Source organism: Sapajus apella, unplaced genomic scaffold (genome assembly GCF_009761245.1).
Source record: "Sapajus apella isolate SASKATOON/1434 unplaced genomic scaffold, GSC_monkey_1.0 scaffold66, whole genome shotgun sequence".
NCBI lineage: Eukaryota > Metazoa > Chordata > Mammalia > Primates > Cebidae > Sapajus > Sapajus apella.
In genome coordinates this window covers 9,990,505-10,004,698 of record NW_022437006.1, presented here as the reverse complement: position 1 = coordinate 10,004,698, position 14,194 = coordinate 9,990,505, and the positions used below count along the sequence as shown (strand labels likewise).

Below are 14,194 nucleotides of genomic sequence, written 5' to 3'. Positions count from 1 at the left end.
GTTTTCTACAGGGAAAGTAATAGCCTTCTAAATCCATAGTACTTAAAAGTAGGCTGAACTGGCTTTTTCTAGTCTGAACCAATTTAATATAGTAAAGTCACATTTCTTAATTCAGATGTGGTAAAGCTGTTTTCCCACTGAAGTCCGTTTAAAAGAGAAAATGGTAACTCAGCTCATGTTTTGGCTGCTTCTAGAGTGACTTGTGAGCTTTGTGAAAATGTGTAAAATAATCAAGGACCATACACAAACTGTCCTACCTTTATCTGTATAAGCATATCTTGATACATGATAAAACCCGAAAGGCAAAGATCACGTTTTTTACATAATTTATCTAGATTCCATTACTATCTTTCCTCTTTAAGACTTGCTATTAGATTGTTAAAATTCTGTTTTATTTTAGTAACAGTAGGTATTAATAATATCACCTTTTGGTATGCCCTTTGCAGAGTTTTCCCTTCTACCCTAATAGAAAATATACTCCATTTTAGATTCTTTAAATAATGTAAACCCATTCTTATACAAATATTTAATAATTTTATCAGAGAAACTCTTACAGTCGATGCACAGGAATTTTAAAAGGACAGGAAATAAAGCAAGATAATGTTGATTTATAATCAGAATGATTTAAGGACCAATTTCCTTAATAAATAACACCTACAACTCAATTTGAAAAAGAGTAGCAACCTAATAAAAACCTAAGCAAAGAACATGAATAGACAGCGTAAAGAAAAGGAACTCTGAATAGTCCTTAAAAATAGGAAAATATGCTCAACTTTACTCCTATAAAAGGAAATGTAAACTAAAAAACCCTTATTTATACCATGCTGTTAAGGATGAGGCAGCTCTGAATTACTAATATGAATCAGTCTTAAGTGTATGTGTTAAAAAGATACACATATATGTATATGCAGTGGATATCCACAAAAGGTTATATATAAGAAACCCTCTGGAGTGGCCATCTAGGTGGCTGAGCAGAGGGGTGGAGGAGTACTTCATTTTCTTCATATCTTTTAAATATTTTTATTGCTGGTGCAACTGTCTATTTAATGTAACTAATATTGGGGAGAAATATTAAGTCACAGAATATTAACGTTTGGGAAGGACCTTTCTAAGCCATTTGGAATGGCCTAAGTTTGGCATAGCAGCCAGCTTTACATCACAGAACTGCTGCTGTTAGCCCAACTCATCTTTCACTATACCAGTAGTTCTCAACTGGGCAGCATATCTTAATGGGATTTTAAAAACAGATTCTGTCTTGTTCATCATTGTATTCCAATTATCTAACATACAGGAGGTATTCAGTAAATGTTTGAATGAATGAAACAAATTTAAGATATAAAATATTTTTCTTTCAAAGATAGAGATGAAAATATTTTTCTTTTTTATGGAACATTTATAAGTATATTTATAATTTTGATCTATTCTAAAGAAGCATTTGTAAGATATAATTTGTTAATCACTTTTCAGACACTGGCTTCATGTCCTATTGACCGAAAACCTTTTCAGGCAGTGTTTAAATTCAGTGCATTGGAAGGTTATGTTAAGGTAAGTCTTAGATTTTATTCTGTAACATTATGCAAAAATTAATTGAAGCTGTTTGACTTTGATAGATTGCCAGTTTGTGTATATTTGAAAATTGTTCAACATAAGGTTTAATATGTGATTTTAATCCTCCTTAGCATGATAAATGTATACCTTTCAACTAGGATACTTAAATTCTGAACCTTTTTTTCCTTTGCCCCCTAAAGAGGGCATATCCACAATGATTTATCTTATAACACAAAATGTATTAGATCTCTGATGCTCTGAAGGAAGTTTCATACTAAGGCTTAATTACGAAATACTTAACATTTTAGAATATCTTGAATGTGAGGACTTCTTCCTGTATTTCAAACAATTTTTTAATTGGATAGCACTTTGAATACTTGTTTTCCATTGAAAAAATGTTTGAAATGGAGTAGTAGATTCAAAGACTAACTCTCAAAAAACCTTAAGTCCAAAATAACTAAAACTGTTTTCCTGAAAAACATTATAATTTTGAAATTAGCCAATAAAATTAAAGTCTGGTTACCTCATTGATGTTACTTTTGTGAGCCATGATTACGATTTGTGTTTATGTTAACTTTTGGCTTGCCTGAGAAAACAAAGAAAAAAAATATGTGTGAGTTGAGCAAGAGTTAGAAGAAGAAAAGGAGAAGAGTGGTAGTTAAGTATATGAGAAAGATTTCTTGAGGTATCACTACCAAGTCATGAATGAAAAATAGCTAAAAATGAGAGTACTCAATATAAACATAAGTGATGCTGTTAATGAGAGAAACAAAGCATTTTTAGGTAGCACTGTTAGTCTGTGTCCACTTGGTTACTGTCGTCTATATGTTAGTAGAAAGGGAATGGAAGCAATGTACAACTATTTAAGCATTTGTCTTTCTCAGTGCAGGTTTTTATAATTTGCTTTGATACATTTTTACCAGATGAATCTTGATGCAAGTTACAAACAGAACTGCAATTCAAATAAAATGGTTTGCTTGTTGTAATTGTATAACTTTGCCATGAATGTAAATTAGTGTATAAAAGATAAAACATTGTAGAAGTATAATATATAAATGTGGCTTTTCCTGAAGACATATTCTCCATTTTTCCAAACCCTGTGTGTGTGTGTTTGTGTATATAGTTACACTGCTAAAGATTTGTTAGTTTGAACTAGATTCCAAATATATTTTTCTGTGAAATTTTGTTTTGTTGCTTAGAATAAAAATGTGTTTGATGGAGTTTGTATTTTACCTAAAGGTTTAGTACAGTGCTAATTTTATTTTGTTTAACTTAAAAGGTATTTCTTGGCTCATAAGATATCGTCCACATTCTCTTGCCTTCCCTAGACCTTTACTTCTTTCGAATCTTCACTTCATTATCTTTGCAACTGAACAACTTTTTTTTTTTTTTTTTTTTTTTGGTGACAGAGTCTTACTCTGTCTCCCATGCTGGAGTGCATTGGTGTGATCTTGGCTCACTGAAACCTCCGCCTCCCGGGTTCAAGCAATTCTCCTGCCTTGGCCTCTTGAGTAGCTGGGACTACAGGCACCCATCACCACGCCCAGCTAATTGTTGTATTTTTAGTGGAGACAAGGTTTCACCATATTGGTCAGGCTGGTCTCGAACTCCTGACCTTGTGATCTGCCCACCTCGGCCTCCCAAAGTGCTGGGATTACAGGCGTGAGCCATCACACCCGGCCGCAACTGAACTTCTTGAATGAGACAACTCCTTTTTCTCAATTCTTACTCACTTTTCAGTTTTCATAGAACATTTATCTTATTATCTTATTTTACAAACACTGCCCTCACCAAGGTCCAGACTCAGACTTCCACATTCCATGGTTTGTTTTCTGCGTGTAGTGCTGTTGACTACCCTCTACTTCCTTCGGCCTCTAGAACATCCTTCTCTTGTGGGTATGTATGTATGTATGTATGTATGATTGTTTTACTTCTCTGTCCTTTCACAATCTTCTTTGTCATATCCCTGCCCTCCTCTTCCTTTTCTTAATCATTAGGGCTCATTAGATCTTCATTTAAAGTGTCTCAGTATACTTACTTTCTAAGTCGTCTCAACTATTATACTTCAGTAGCTTTAAGGACTACCTATCTTTGGATAGTTCTAAAATTCTGTCACTGGCTGGGCACACTGTCTCATGCCTGTAATCCCAGCACTTTGGGAGGTCGAGGCGGGCAGATCATGAGGTCAGGAGTTCAAGACCAGCCTGGCCAACATAGTGAAACCCCCATCTCTACTAAAAATACAAAAACTAGCTGGGCATGGTGGCGGGTGCTTGTAGTCCCAGCTACTCAGGAGGCTGAGACAGGAGTATCACTTGAACCTGGGAGGTAGAGGTTGCAGTGAGCCAAGATGGTGCCACTGCACTACAGCCTGGGCAACAGAGTGAGACTCCATCTCAAAAAATAAAAATAAAATAAAATTCTGACCCTATCCCAGACTTCTTTACTGAGAGCCAGACCAGTATTTACAACCACTTGTACATCTCCATCTGGAATACCAAAAAAAAAAAAAAAAAAAAAAAAAAAATCTAACATTAACAAATTTCAAATTAATCACATTTCCTACCCCTTTGCCCAGCTCCAATTGTTAATGGAATCACAACCCCAGTCACCAAGATCAGAAATAACTGGAACTTTTCCATTTTTCTTTCCCTCATTTATTTTTTTTTCTGTTGAATATCTTAAATATGTTTCTTCTTTATTCCTCCATTGTTGCCTCTTTGTAGGCTCCTATTCTGTCATCTCACTAGTGCTGTTTGATAGAAGTATACTATAAGCCACTAAATAACTAAAAGTTTTAGTAGCACCCTAAAATAATAAAAAGAAATGAAATAAATTGAATGATATATTTTATTTTTAATCCAATATATCTAATGTATTAGTTCAACATGTAATATTTTAAAATTATTATTGAGAGATTTCACATGGTTTAAAAAAATTATACTAGGTCTTTGAAATCTTGTGTCTATTTTATATTTGTCGGACATTCCAATTTAGACGAGCCATGTTCCAAGCACTGGGTAGCCATATGTGGCTAGTGACTATTGTCTTGGACAGTATAGATCTAGTCTATCTTAAGAGCTTCCTTTTTTATTTTCTGGTTTTTATAGTCTCTTCTTAACTGGCCAATTCTCCATATCGCTACCAAAGTTATCTTCCTAAAAACAAATTTGATCATCACATTTGCTTGCTTTAAAAAGTCCACTTACTCTCTGATGCCTGTAGAATTATTTTCTTATTCAAGAACTTTTACAATCAAGTCCTAACACATTTCATCAACTTTATATCTAGCTACTCTGTTTTTCTCTGTCTACATTGGCTTCTCACATTCCTTACAACTCTGTTCTTTCCTCCACCTAGAATTTTTTGTCTTAGACCAATCAATTCCTAACTATCCTTTAAGACCAACTCATACATCGTCTACTCATTAAAGTCTTCTATGACATCCTCAGTTAATTTCTGAGTCCTTCATGTATATACAAATCTGTGCTCATATCTCTGTTATAAGTACTTAATTTACTTATGCTCATCTCTCACTATTTTATTTCCCCAGAGCTAAGCACACTTACTAAGCTTATGGTTTAGCATGCTTGAATGAATAAGCATATGTATTTGGACTATACTTTTTAAACAGAAAATTTTGTTTCTGTAATTTTAATCATTTCAAGGAAGAATTATAAAGTTATTTGTAATGTTGGATTGTTGCTCTAAATTGATTTTGCTTTTCTCATAGGTTCAAATAAAAAAACAACTGAGAGAAATAAAAGACAAGAAAAATGAAAACTCATTTGAGAAACAGCTCTCCTGTCATGAAAATTCTAAAAGCTGTATAAGGTTAGTGATTAACGTTAGAAGTGGAATGCAAATGAGTGGAACAGAAATTAAGTAGTACAAAAGGAGTATTCTTTAAAAAAAAAAAAAGAAGAGGGGTTTAAATGTATTTAATCACTTATTTGAAAGCACACACTTGATAATTTAAGGAGTAACTAGCTGAAATCTGAGAATCTAATTTGAGCTGTCCTCTGTTTTTGGTGAAGAATTGGTTCTGGCTGGGCATGGTGGTTCACTCCTATAATCCCAGTGCTTTGGTAGGCTAAGGTGAGAGGATCATATGAGACCAGGAGTTTGGGATCAGCCTGGGGAACATAATGAGGACCACCCTCCCCTCCTCCGTCTCTACTGGAAAATAACACAAAATAAAAAGAATTACAAGAATTTGTTCTTTTCAGTTTATTTCTGAATCTGTTTTAGACCAAAACTTTTGTAAAATAAAAATGTTACAGCAATGTAAAATTTCTGAATGCTGGCCAGGTGTGGTGGCTCACACCTGTTAAGGCCAGTATTTTGGGAGGCTGAGGTGGGAGGATCACTTGAGCTTCGGAGTTCAAGACTAGCCTGGGCAACATAATGAGACCCTGTCTCTACTGAAAATTTACAAATGAGCCAGGCATGGTGACACATGGCTGCAGTCCCAGCTACTCAGGAAGTTGAGGCAGGAGGATATCTTGAATTCAGGAGTCTGAGGTTGCAGTGAGCTATGATCACACCAGTGTACTCTAGCATGAGCAACAGAGCAAGACTGTGTCTCAAAAACAAACAAAAATTCTGAATGCTTACCATCATTTTTTGTACTTAATCACAAACCAATATTAAACAATACATAAGCGTTGGTGCTCAGACAACACTGTGAATAGCACTGATCAAGTTATTTATGGACAAAAAGTAGGGAGTACCTAATAGTATAGCACAACATTCTTCATCAGTTATAATTTAAACTGCTTATTAACTTTCACATATTGCTTTCCTGTGTTGTAGCAGGTACCAGCAAGTGTTTATGTTAAAACATTTTTTAATGTATATGAGTTTCCCTTTTTTTAGTTGCTATTAAAACCATTGCCTATTTTAACATAAATGTCTAGAAATTCAATGTTTAGTACTTGAGTTTAATAGGTGTTTAACACATTTTTCAACTAAATTGAATATGAGTAGTACACTGGAAATTAATTGATGCTTAGAATAACTTGTTTTAATGCATTTGAAACTTAAGCTCATTTTGATCTGAAATGTATTTAGAGCTGTCCAAAAGTTGTATTTTTAAGTCAATATGTTGTCAGATTCATAATTAAATTTATGATCCATTAGTACTTTTCATCAGAATATTACTGTCTTAAAAGAGTAAGGTTATTTAGTTCCTAAAACAGTTGGCAGTAGTCACTGAGGTTTATTGAAACTATCAGTATTTTATAACACTGTAGCTCCTTAGATGTTAACTTTTGGGTAGTTATGGCATACTTTGAGAATGTGAAGAATGATTCAGATCCCTTCTGCTAGAAAAATATGCATGTTTATAGACATAAATCTTTGTATATGATTTCAAGATATTCATGGACTACCTACTCCAAGAGCTTACCCATGAGCCCCAAAGTTAATAACTGCATTAGGCCAAATTTTATAATTGTTGCTGAAAAATAGTTATCACTTTTGGTTCTTGCATTTGTATTTACATAGTAGATAGTAGTACATTTTTCTCACGCATAGTGAAGAAATACCATTTGGTAGAAATACTTTCATTCTTGATACAACTTACATCACTGGCTGTGACAGTATCACAGATGTGCTTTTTTTTCTCTGTCTCTCCCTCAAAATTACCCAGTTCTCTTGGCTCTTGCCGAGTGTAGTGGTCATCACAGAAAATTACCTGTAAGACTCACAGCTCTTGTTTGAGTCTAACATAGTAGAAGTAGTCCCCATATTTAACTGGTTTTTCTCAGAGATTTTTCATAAGGAAATAACAGCTGTGAAATTAATATTTGCCTTTGCCCACCAAGGGGTAACTTAACTATTTTTCCCAAAATGGAATATCTCTGTCAGCTGTTGGATATTTACATTATACTCTTTTTTGGAGTCTTGGTTGTTTTTAGTAGTGCTGTCTTTCAGTCATCTTTTTGCTGGATATGCTTGATTTTTCAACATGCAGACAAACTCCATTCAGTTTTGCCTCTCCCTTCCAAAGCAATGAAACCCTGGTACTTCTCTCTTTCTGATACTTTTTACCAGTTTCAAAGAAGGCATTGCAGTGGTGTTTTGTTTCTTCATAGTGAACCTCCATTTTAAGTGGAACTGAAAGGCTTTCCTTGCTAGAATTTTCTAATGGTTCTTTTAAAAAAGGTAGTATCTACTCTGCATGGCTCAGTAGCCAGTCAGTCACACAGCCATTAAGATTATCGTTTAAACACAGATGAGGCCAGACATGGTGACTCATGCCTGTAATCCCAGCACTTTAGGAGGCTGAAGGGAGAGAATTGCTTGAGACCAGGAGTTCAAGACTAGCCCGGGCAACATAGTGAGACTTCATCTCTAGTTAAAAAATTAAAATAAAAAATAGATTAGCCAAGGCATGGTAGCTTACACCTATAATCCCAGCACTTAGGGAGGGCAAGGCAGGAGGATCACTTGAGCCCAGGAGTTCAAGAATAGCCTCAGCAACAAAGGCAAACGCTCTGTCTGAAAAAATAGAGAGAGATAAGCTGACGTGGTGGTGCATGCCTGTAGTCCCAGCTACTCAGGAGGCTGAGCTGGGAGGATCCCTTCAGCCCAGGAGGTCAAGGCAGCAGTGAGCCATGACAGCACCACACCAGTCCAGCCTGGGTGTCAGCAAAATCCTGTCTAAAAAAAAAAAACCCCCCCCCGCCAAAAAAAAAAAAAAAAAAAAAAAAAACTGAGATAATACAACTCATTAGATATTAAACTCTAACTTGTCACTCTGATATCTCATAGGAGTCTGTGAGAATATCCTTAAACTATTTACTGGACGTTCAGCATAGGTAATACAATCAGTGCATAATAGATTTCATTTTGATGGAGAATGAGTTGAAAATAAGTGAGCAAAATGATGTTTTTTTCCTTAATTCTTTCCTGTCTTTATTGATGTTTACAGAAGAAAAGCCATCATAAGAGAAGATCTATTAAGTGCAAACATTTGTGATTTGAAATTGATACATAGTAAGTGACTGTTTGCTTGTTATTTACCCTTTTTTGTTTGTTTGTTTGTTAATGATTGTGGTCAGACTTCTCATTAGTAACATTTTGGTCTGGAAAATAGTCCTCAGAGCTCTGCACATTGTGTTCAGTCCTACATAAATTTTGTTTTCCTGGAGCCATTTTTACTGTTTTCTGCCCTTTTTTTCCTTCTTGCTCCTCTTAAAAGGAAAGAGGTAGAGGTAGGGGTGTGTGTGTGTGTGTGTGTGTGTGTGTGTGTGTAGAAAAGAGTGTTTCACAATTTCTTGATGTTTACCAGCTTACATTGTGGTCTTATTCCACTGATTAGTGTAGAAGTCCTTAGGGGAGATGAGATTAAATACCCTGTGGGCCAGTAACTGTAAGCAGTAGCAAAGGAAGTCTGTGGCAGCAAGAAACTAATTCACAGTTCCCAGAGGAAATTGTACTTTGGCCTCTATTACTTCTAATTTGAAACTTTAGAAATAAAGCACCTTTAACATATTTATCTACTTTAGCCGTTAAATATTTCTGTCTCCTGTTTTTGTCTGGTACATGATTTTCTAATATACAGGAAGGCTTTGCAGCAGAGCCTGAATAAAAATGACAACATCTGTAGTGCTTTGTGACTCCTCCTTGGGGTTCAGGCTATTTATTCTGTCCCAGAAAACATCTTACTATGATCTATTTGTAAGCAGGAAGGTGAGCATTTATTTTCCAGACAAAGTCACAGTGAATTTCCACTTATAGCTGTAACTAGTGAATTAGTGAACTTGGAAATAATTGATTTATTGTGTTAAGCAGTGAATAACTTCATTTTATATGCATTATGGATACCAAGTTTTGTTGATTGTTGTTGTTTTTTTTAATTAGAATTAACATGATCCCTCAGGTTAGATTTATAGATTAACAAATGTTCTACCTTTGAAATTTTACTATTAAAGTGAAATTACAGCAAAGCTTTTGTGGTTAAAAAGGCACTTTCTCTACTTGGAGACTTTTTCGTAGAAAAAAGAAAAAATACATTTTTCTCTTGTTAGTTTTAGATATGAAAACAGTCTTTGCTTTTCCATCATTGCTGTAAATTACTATTCTTTTTTTATGGATAGCATTTGTTTGCCAATTCTAAGATCCAATATAAAATTTACTGCTGAGGAAGATTAAATGATGTTACAGATTTTCTATAGATAATTTGGCTCACTAAATTATGGTAGTCTTAGCTCTGTAATATTTCTTAAGTGCATATCTCTTGCCTGGGCTTATTTTTAGAGGGTGAAATATAGGAAAATCTTTAATCCCATGGTGCTTCAGTATAGTCATTTATAAGCATCTATGATTAATTCTGATTAGGAATTTTGTTTTACTGTTTCGAATATGGACTATTAGATTGGATAGGTATTTTTAAATTATAATTAGAAAAAAAAACCTCTTTCTGCCAGAAGGTTAACCTTGTCTAAGGCCTGTAACTCAATGCTGTATCTACTTAAGATGCCTGAAGTCATTTGTTTCGTTTAGGATAGACAGAAATACTCATCATACTTTGAGTGGATGATATAAGAGTGCTGATACCCAGGTAATTATGAGCAGATGTCTTCACTGACCAACCTGGACTGATTTGAAGGAAACTGGGTATAGGGGATATGTTCTAAATAGGTGCCTGAAACTGCAGATAGTACTAAGCTGTATGTATATTATGTTTTTTCCTATATGTACGTACCCATGATAAAGTTTAATTTATAAATTAGGCACAGGAAAGATGAACAATAATGAATAATAAAATAGAGCAATTATAACAATATACTATAATAAAAGTTATATGAATGTGGACTCTCTCAAAATATCTTATTGTACTGTACTCACCCTTCTTGTGATGAAGGTGGAGTGACACAGGATTTCATCATGTTATTCAGAATGGTATGCAATTTAAAACTTTGGAATTGTTTATTTCTGGAATTTTCCATTTAATATTTTTAGACTGCAGTTGACTATAGGTAACTGAAACTACAGAAAGAGAAACCGTGAATAAGAGGAGACTACTGTACTTACTGATTATCCATTTAGGTATTAATAGTTTTGCTGTATGTTACTTTTTACTAAGGAAATTGGTTAAGTCTAAAATGGTCAGTTTTTCTTCCTGTATTGAAATAGATTATTTACTAGATGAAGTAGCTTATATTTAGGTATTACGTTTGATGAAAATTACTCAGGTTTAAATTCCAGATTCATACTCGATACATACTCAGTACTGGATGTTCATACTCAGAGAGGCAAAAGGGAATTGAGATCACTCATACTTTCAACAAATATTTTACTGTGTGACTCTTAGGGGTATAGTAGTGAACAAAAACAACAAAGTGCTTGCCAGTAGGATCTTCTTGTAGACAAACAAAAATATAAATATATGTAAAACAGGTGGTAATAAATGTTTTAAGGAAGAATAAAGCTGAGTAAAAGGTTAAAGGGTAATGACATTATGGAGGTGACAGTTTATTTAAAATGTTAGGGAAAACCTCTTGAATAAAGATATATTTGAGCAGTGACCTTCAAGAAGTAAAAAGTTAAGCCATGAAGGTATCTCAGGGAAGATTGTTCCAGGCAAGGGAATAGCAAGTAAAAGCCTGAGACAGGAATACTCTTGGAATATGTCCAAGGAATAGCAAGGAGGTTAGTGTGGCTAGAATGACTGAGTTAGATGGAGGAGGAAGAGTAAGACACAAGGTGAGATCATTTAGGGCCAATGTGAGCTAGGAAAGTGTTTTCAGGAGTAACATGATCTGGTACATTTTAAAAGGATTGCTCTGGCTGTGAAGGGAAGAAAATCATAGGAGAATAAGAGTACAGGTGGAAATTGCCTACTTAGGTGGGTTTTTTCTTTTTTGTTCTTTTTATTTTAGGTGGTGTTTTTCTGTACCACAAATTATGGTGGCTTGAGCCAAGGAGATATTAGTGGAGATGAGAATTGGTTCAATTCTGTATGTACAGTTGAGCCTTGAACAACACAGGAGTTAGGGATGCTGACCCCTGCCCAGTCAAAAATCAATGTATAACTTTTGACTCCGTCAGAACTTGACTACTAATAGCTACTGTTGACTGGAAACCTTACAGTTAACATAAACAGTTGATAAACACATTTTGTATGTTATATGTGTTATATACAGTATTCTTACAATAAAGTAAACTAGAGAAAGAATCTTATTAAGAAATTAAGGATGAAGAAATATATTTATTGTTCATTGAGCAGAAGTGGATCATTATAAGGTCTTTATCCTTGTTGTCTTCACATTGAGTGGGCAAAGGAAGAGAAGGGATTGGTCTTGCTGTCTTGGATGGCAATGCAGAGAAGGTGGAAGGGGAGACAGGAGAGGCAAGCACATTCAGTATAGCTTTTATTGAAAAACATCCATGAATAAGCAGACCCTTGCAGTTCAAACACATGTTGTTCAAGGGTCAGCTACATTGTACTTGAAAGATGAAGCTAACAGGATTTGTTGATGGATTGAATATAGGGTACAAGGAAGAAGAAAGTCAGAGTTGACTACAAGGTCTCTACCTAAGGAACTGGTAAAATAGAAGTTGCCAGTTATTGAGATGGGGAAGGCTGGTGGGAGAACGTCTGGCAGGGTATAGTGAAGAATTCTCTTTTAGAAGTAGAATGGTGGTGGTTTTTGGGAGTGGGGGAAATAGGGAGATGTTTGTCAAGGGATTCAGAGGTTCAGTTATGCAAGATGAATAAATTCTGGCTACCCAATATATAGATGTACAGCAGTGTGGATATAATTAACAGTGTATTGTATTCTTGAAATTTGCCAAGCCTATAGATCATGTATTCTCACTACACGAAAAAGGGAGAATAGTAACAGTGAGGTGATGGATATGTTAGTTTGTGGTGATTATTTTCACAGTGTATACATACATCAGAACATCAAGTGGTATGCCTTAAATATATACAATTTTTGTCAATTGTACCTCACTAATGATGATGGGCAAATTCGTTTTTCAATAAGTAAGGTGTCTACAACCATATAGAGATGCTCTGAAGAAATTAGATGCTTACATATCATGTACAAATACCATCTATTCATCTTCATGTTGTTTTAGTGGTGAGCAGTTTGTGTTGACATGTGTTTGTTTATGCTTGACTCCTCAGTTTAATTGATAGTTTCTTCCAGTTGTTAGTTCTTTTCTCACTCATGAGTTCAGGCAAAATGTTTAAGACTATGATGATTAGATATAAGACTGAGGTAATCTGGTGAAACCCACCTCTACAAAAAATACAAAAATTAGCCAAATGTGGTTATACACACCTGTAGTCCCAGCTAGTTGGGAGGCTGAGGTGGGAGAATCACCTGAACCTGGGGAAGTTGAGGCTGCAGGTAAGTCATGATCATGCCACCACACTCCGGCGTGGGCGCCAGAGTGAGAGACCCTTTCTCAAAAAAATAAATAAATAAAAGGAAATAAGACTGAAAAGGAAGATTGCTATGCAAGTAGACACAGTTAAAAGCTTTTTTCATTTGGATACAATGTGGTGAAACTATTTTGGAAAAACTAACCTGGTTAAAGTATTCCAAAATGATGGGAAGCCAAGTAATCTGTTAGAAAGTTTCTAAAGATGTCAACGGAGGTTAATAAGCTGTCCTCTGAGATTATGTATCAACAGCATTTTGTAAAGTCTTTTTTAAAAAGCTAAATATCTTGTCCAAGATCACATTGGTAATAATTGGAGCCTCCAGAATTTGATCCAGCCTTCTGACTTTATATCCAATGCCACTTTTTACCACGAAATAATGCTAAAGCATGATATTGTTAGTGTTACTGATCTTAATTAAGCCTCTCACTTTATGGTTGTCCACAATCTCTATAACTTAAATTATTGCCATTCTGATGGATCTCATTTGGATGTACTGTCAAAAATAATTTTTAATGTAAAATCAGTGCTCTGTCATTTTGATAACAGAATAGCTGTCCCCCACTTACCAGTTAACTGTGTTTTTTTGTTTTTTTTTTTTTTTAGCCTCACCTTTCAGAAATGCGATATAGATATCAATCTTTTTTTTTTCCTTCAGACTAAAGGTCATAAATCATAGCTGTAAGATTGGAACCTTTAAGAGTTTTAACCTTTAATTTGGACATTTCTTTTGTTTTTAATTTTTCTTTTAATTTTTACATTTCTTATGAGGTTTTCTAGCCAGTATTAACAAACTGATTAGTTGAAAGACTCTAAGAGAATCCATAAGTGTAACTTGAAATTATCGCAAAGTTTAGGGAGAGTAATAAACCTGTCATGCAACAGAAAAGCCAGCTTGTACCCTTAAATGTTGGCATTTGATGACTAAGCAAGGAACCAAGAGAAAAAGTTAAGGTGAAGGTTGAGTTAGTGGGAGATTGTGCAAATTGAATACATCTTTATTTACCCAGTTACACTGAACAGAAACCATGGTATATCCTAAGGATAATTTAAATTTCTTTTTATGTACCAAAATTAGCCGGGCATGGTGGCCCACACCTGTAATTCCAGCTACTCAGGAGACTGAGGCAGGAGAATTGCTTGAACCCAGGATGTTGCAGTGAGCTGAGATTGTGCCACTGCACTCCAGCCTGGGAGACAGAATGAGACTCCATCTCAAAAATAAAAATTAATTTTATAAAA

The 14,194-nt window shown here is 34.9% G+C and overlaps 1 protein-coding gene across 5 annotated transcripts in view; it reads left to right on the top strand.

Annotated features, from left to right (window-relative positions):
* The window catches only part of SCAF11 (SR-related CTD associated factor 11), a 78,660-nt gene that overhangs the window by 45,338 nt on the left and 19,128 nt on the right, over window positions 1–14,194 (top strand). For all 5 annotated transcript variants that reach the window (XM_032248389.1, XM_032248388.1, XM_032248385.1 and 2 more), the window contains 3 exons: window positions 1,468–1,545; window positions 5,282–5,382; window positions 8,486–8,550. In XM_032248389.1, coding sequence (XP_032104280.1) covers window positions 1,468–1,545; window positions 5,282–5,382; window positions 8,486–8,550 — 244 coding nt within the window. The remainder of the gene's footprint in view (window positions 1–1,467; window positions 1,546–5,281; window positions 5,383–8,485; window positions 8,551–14,194) is intronic.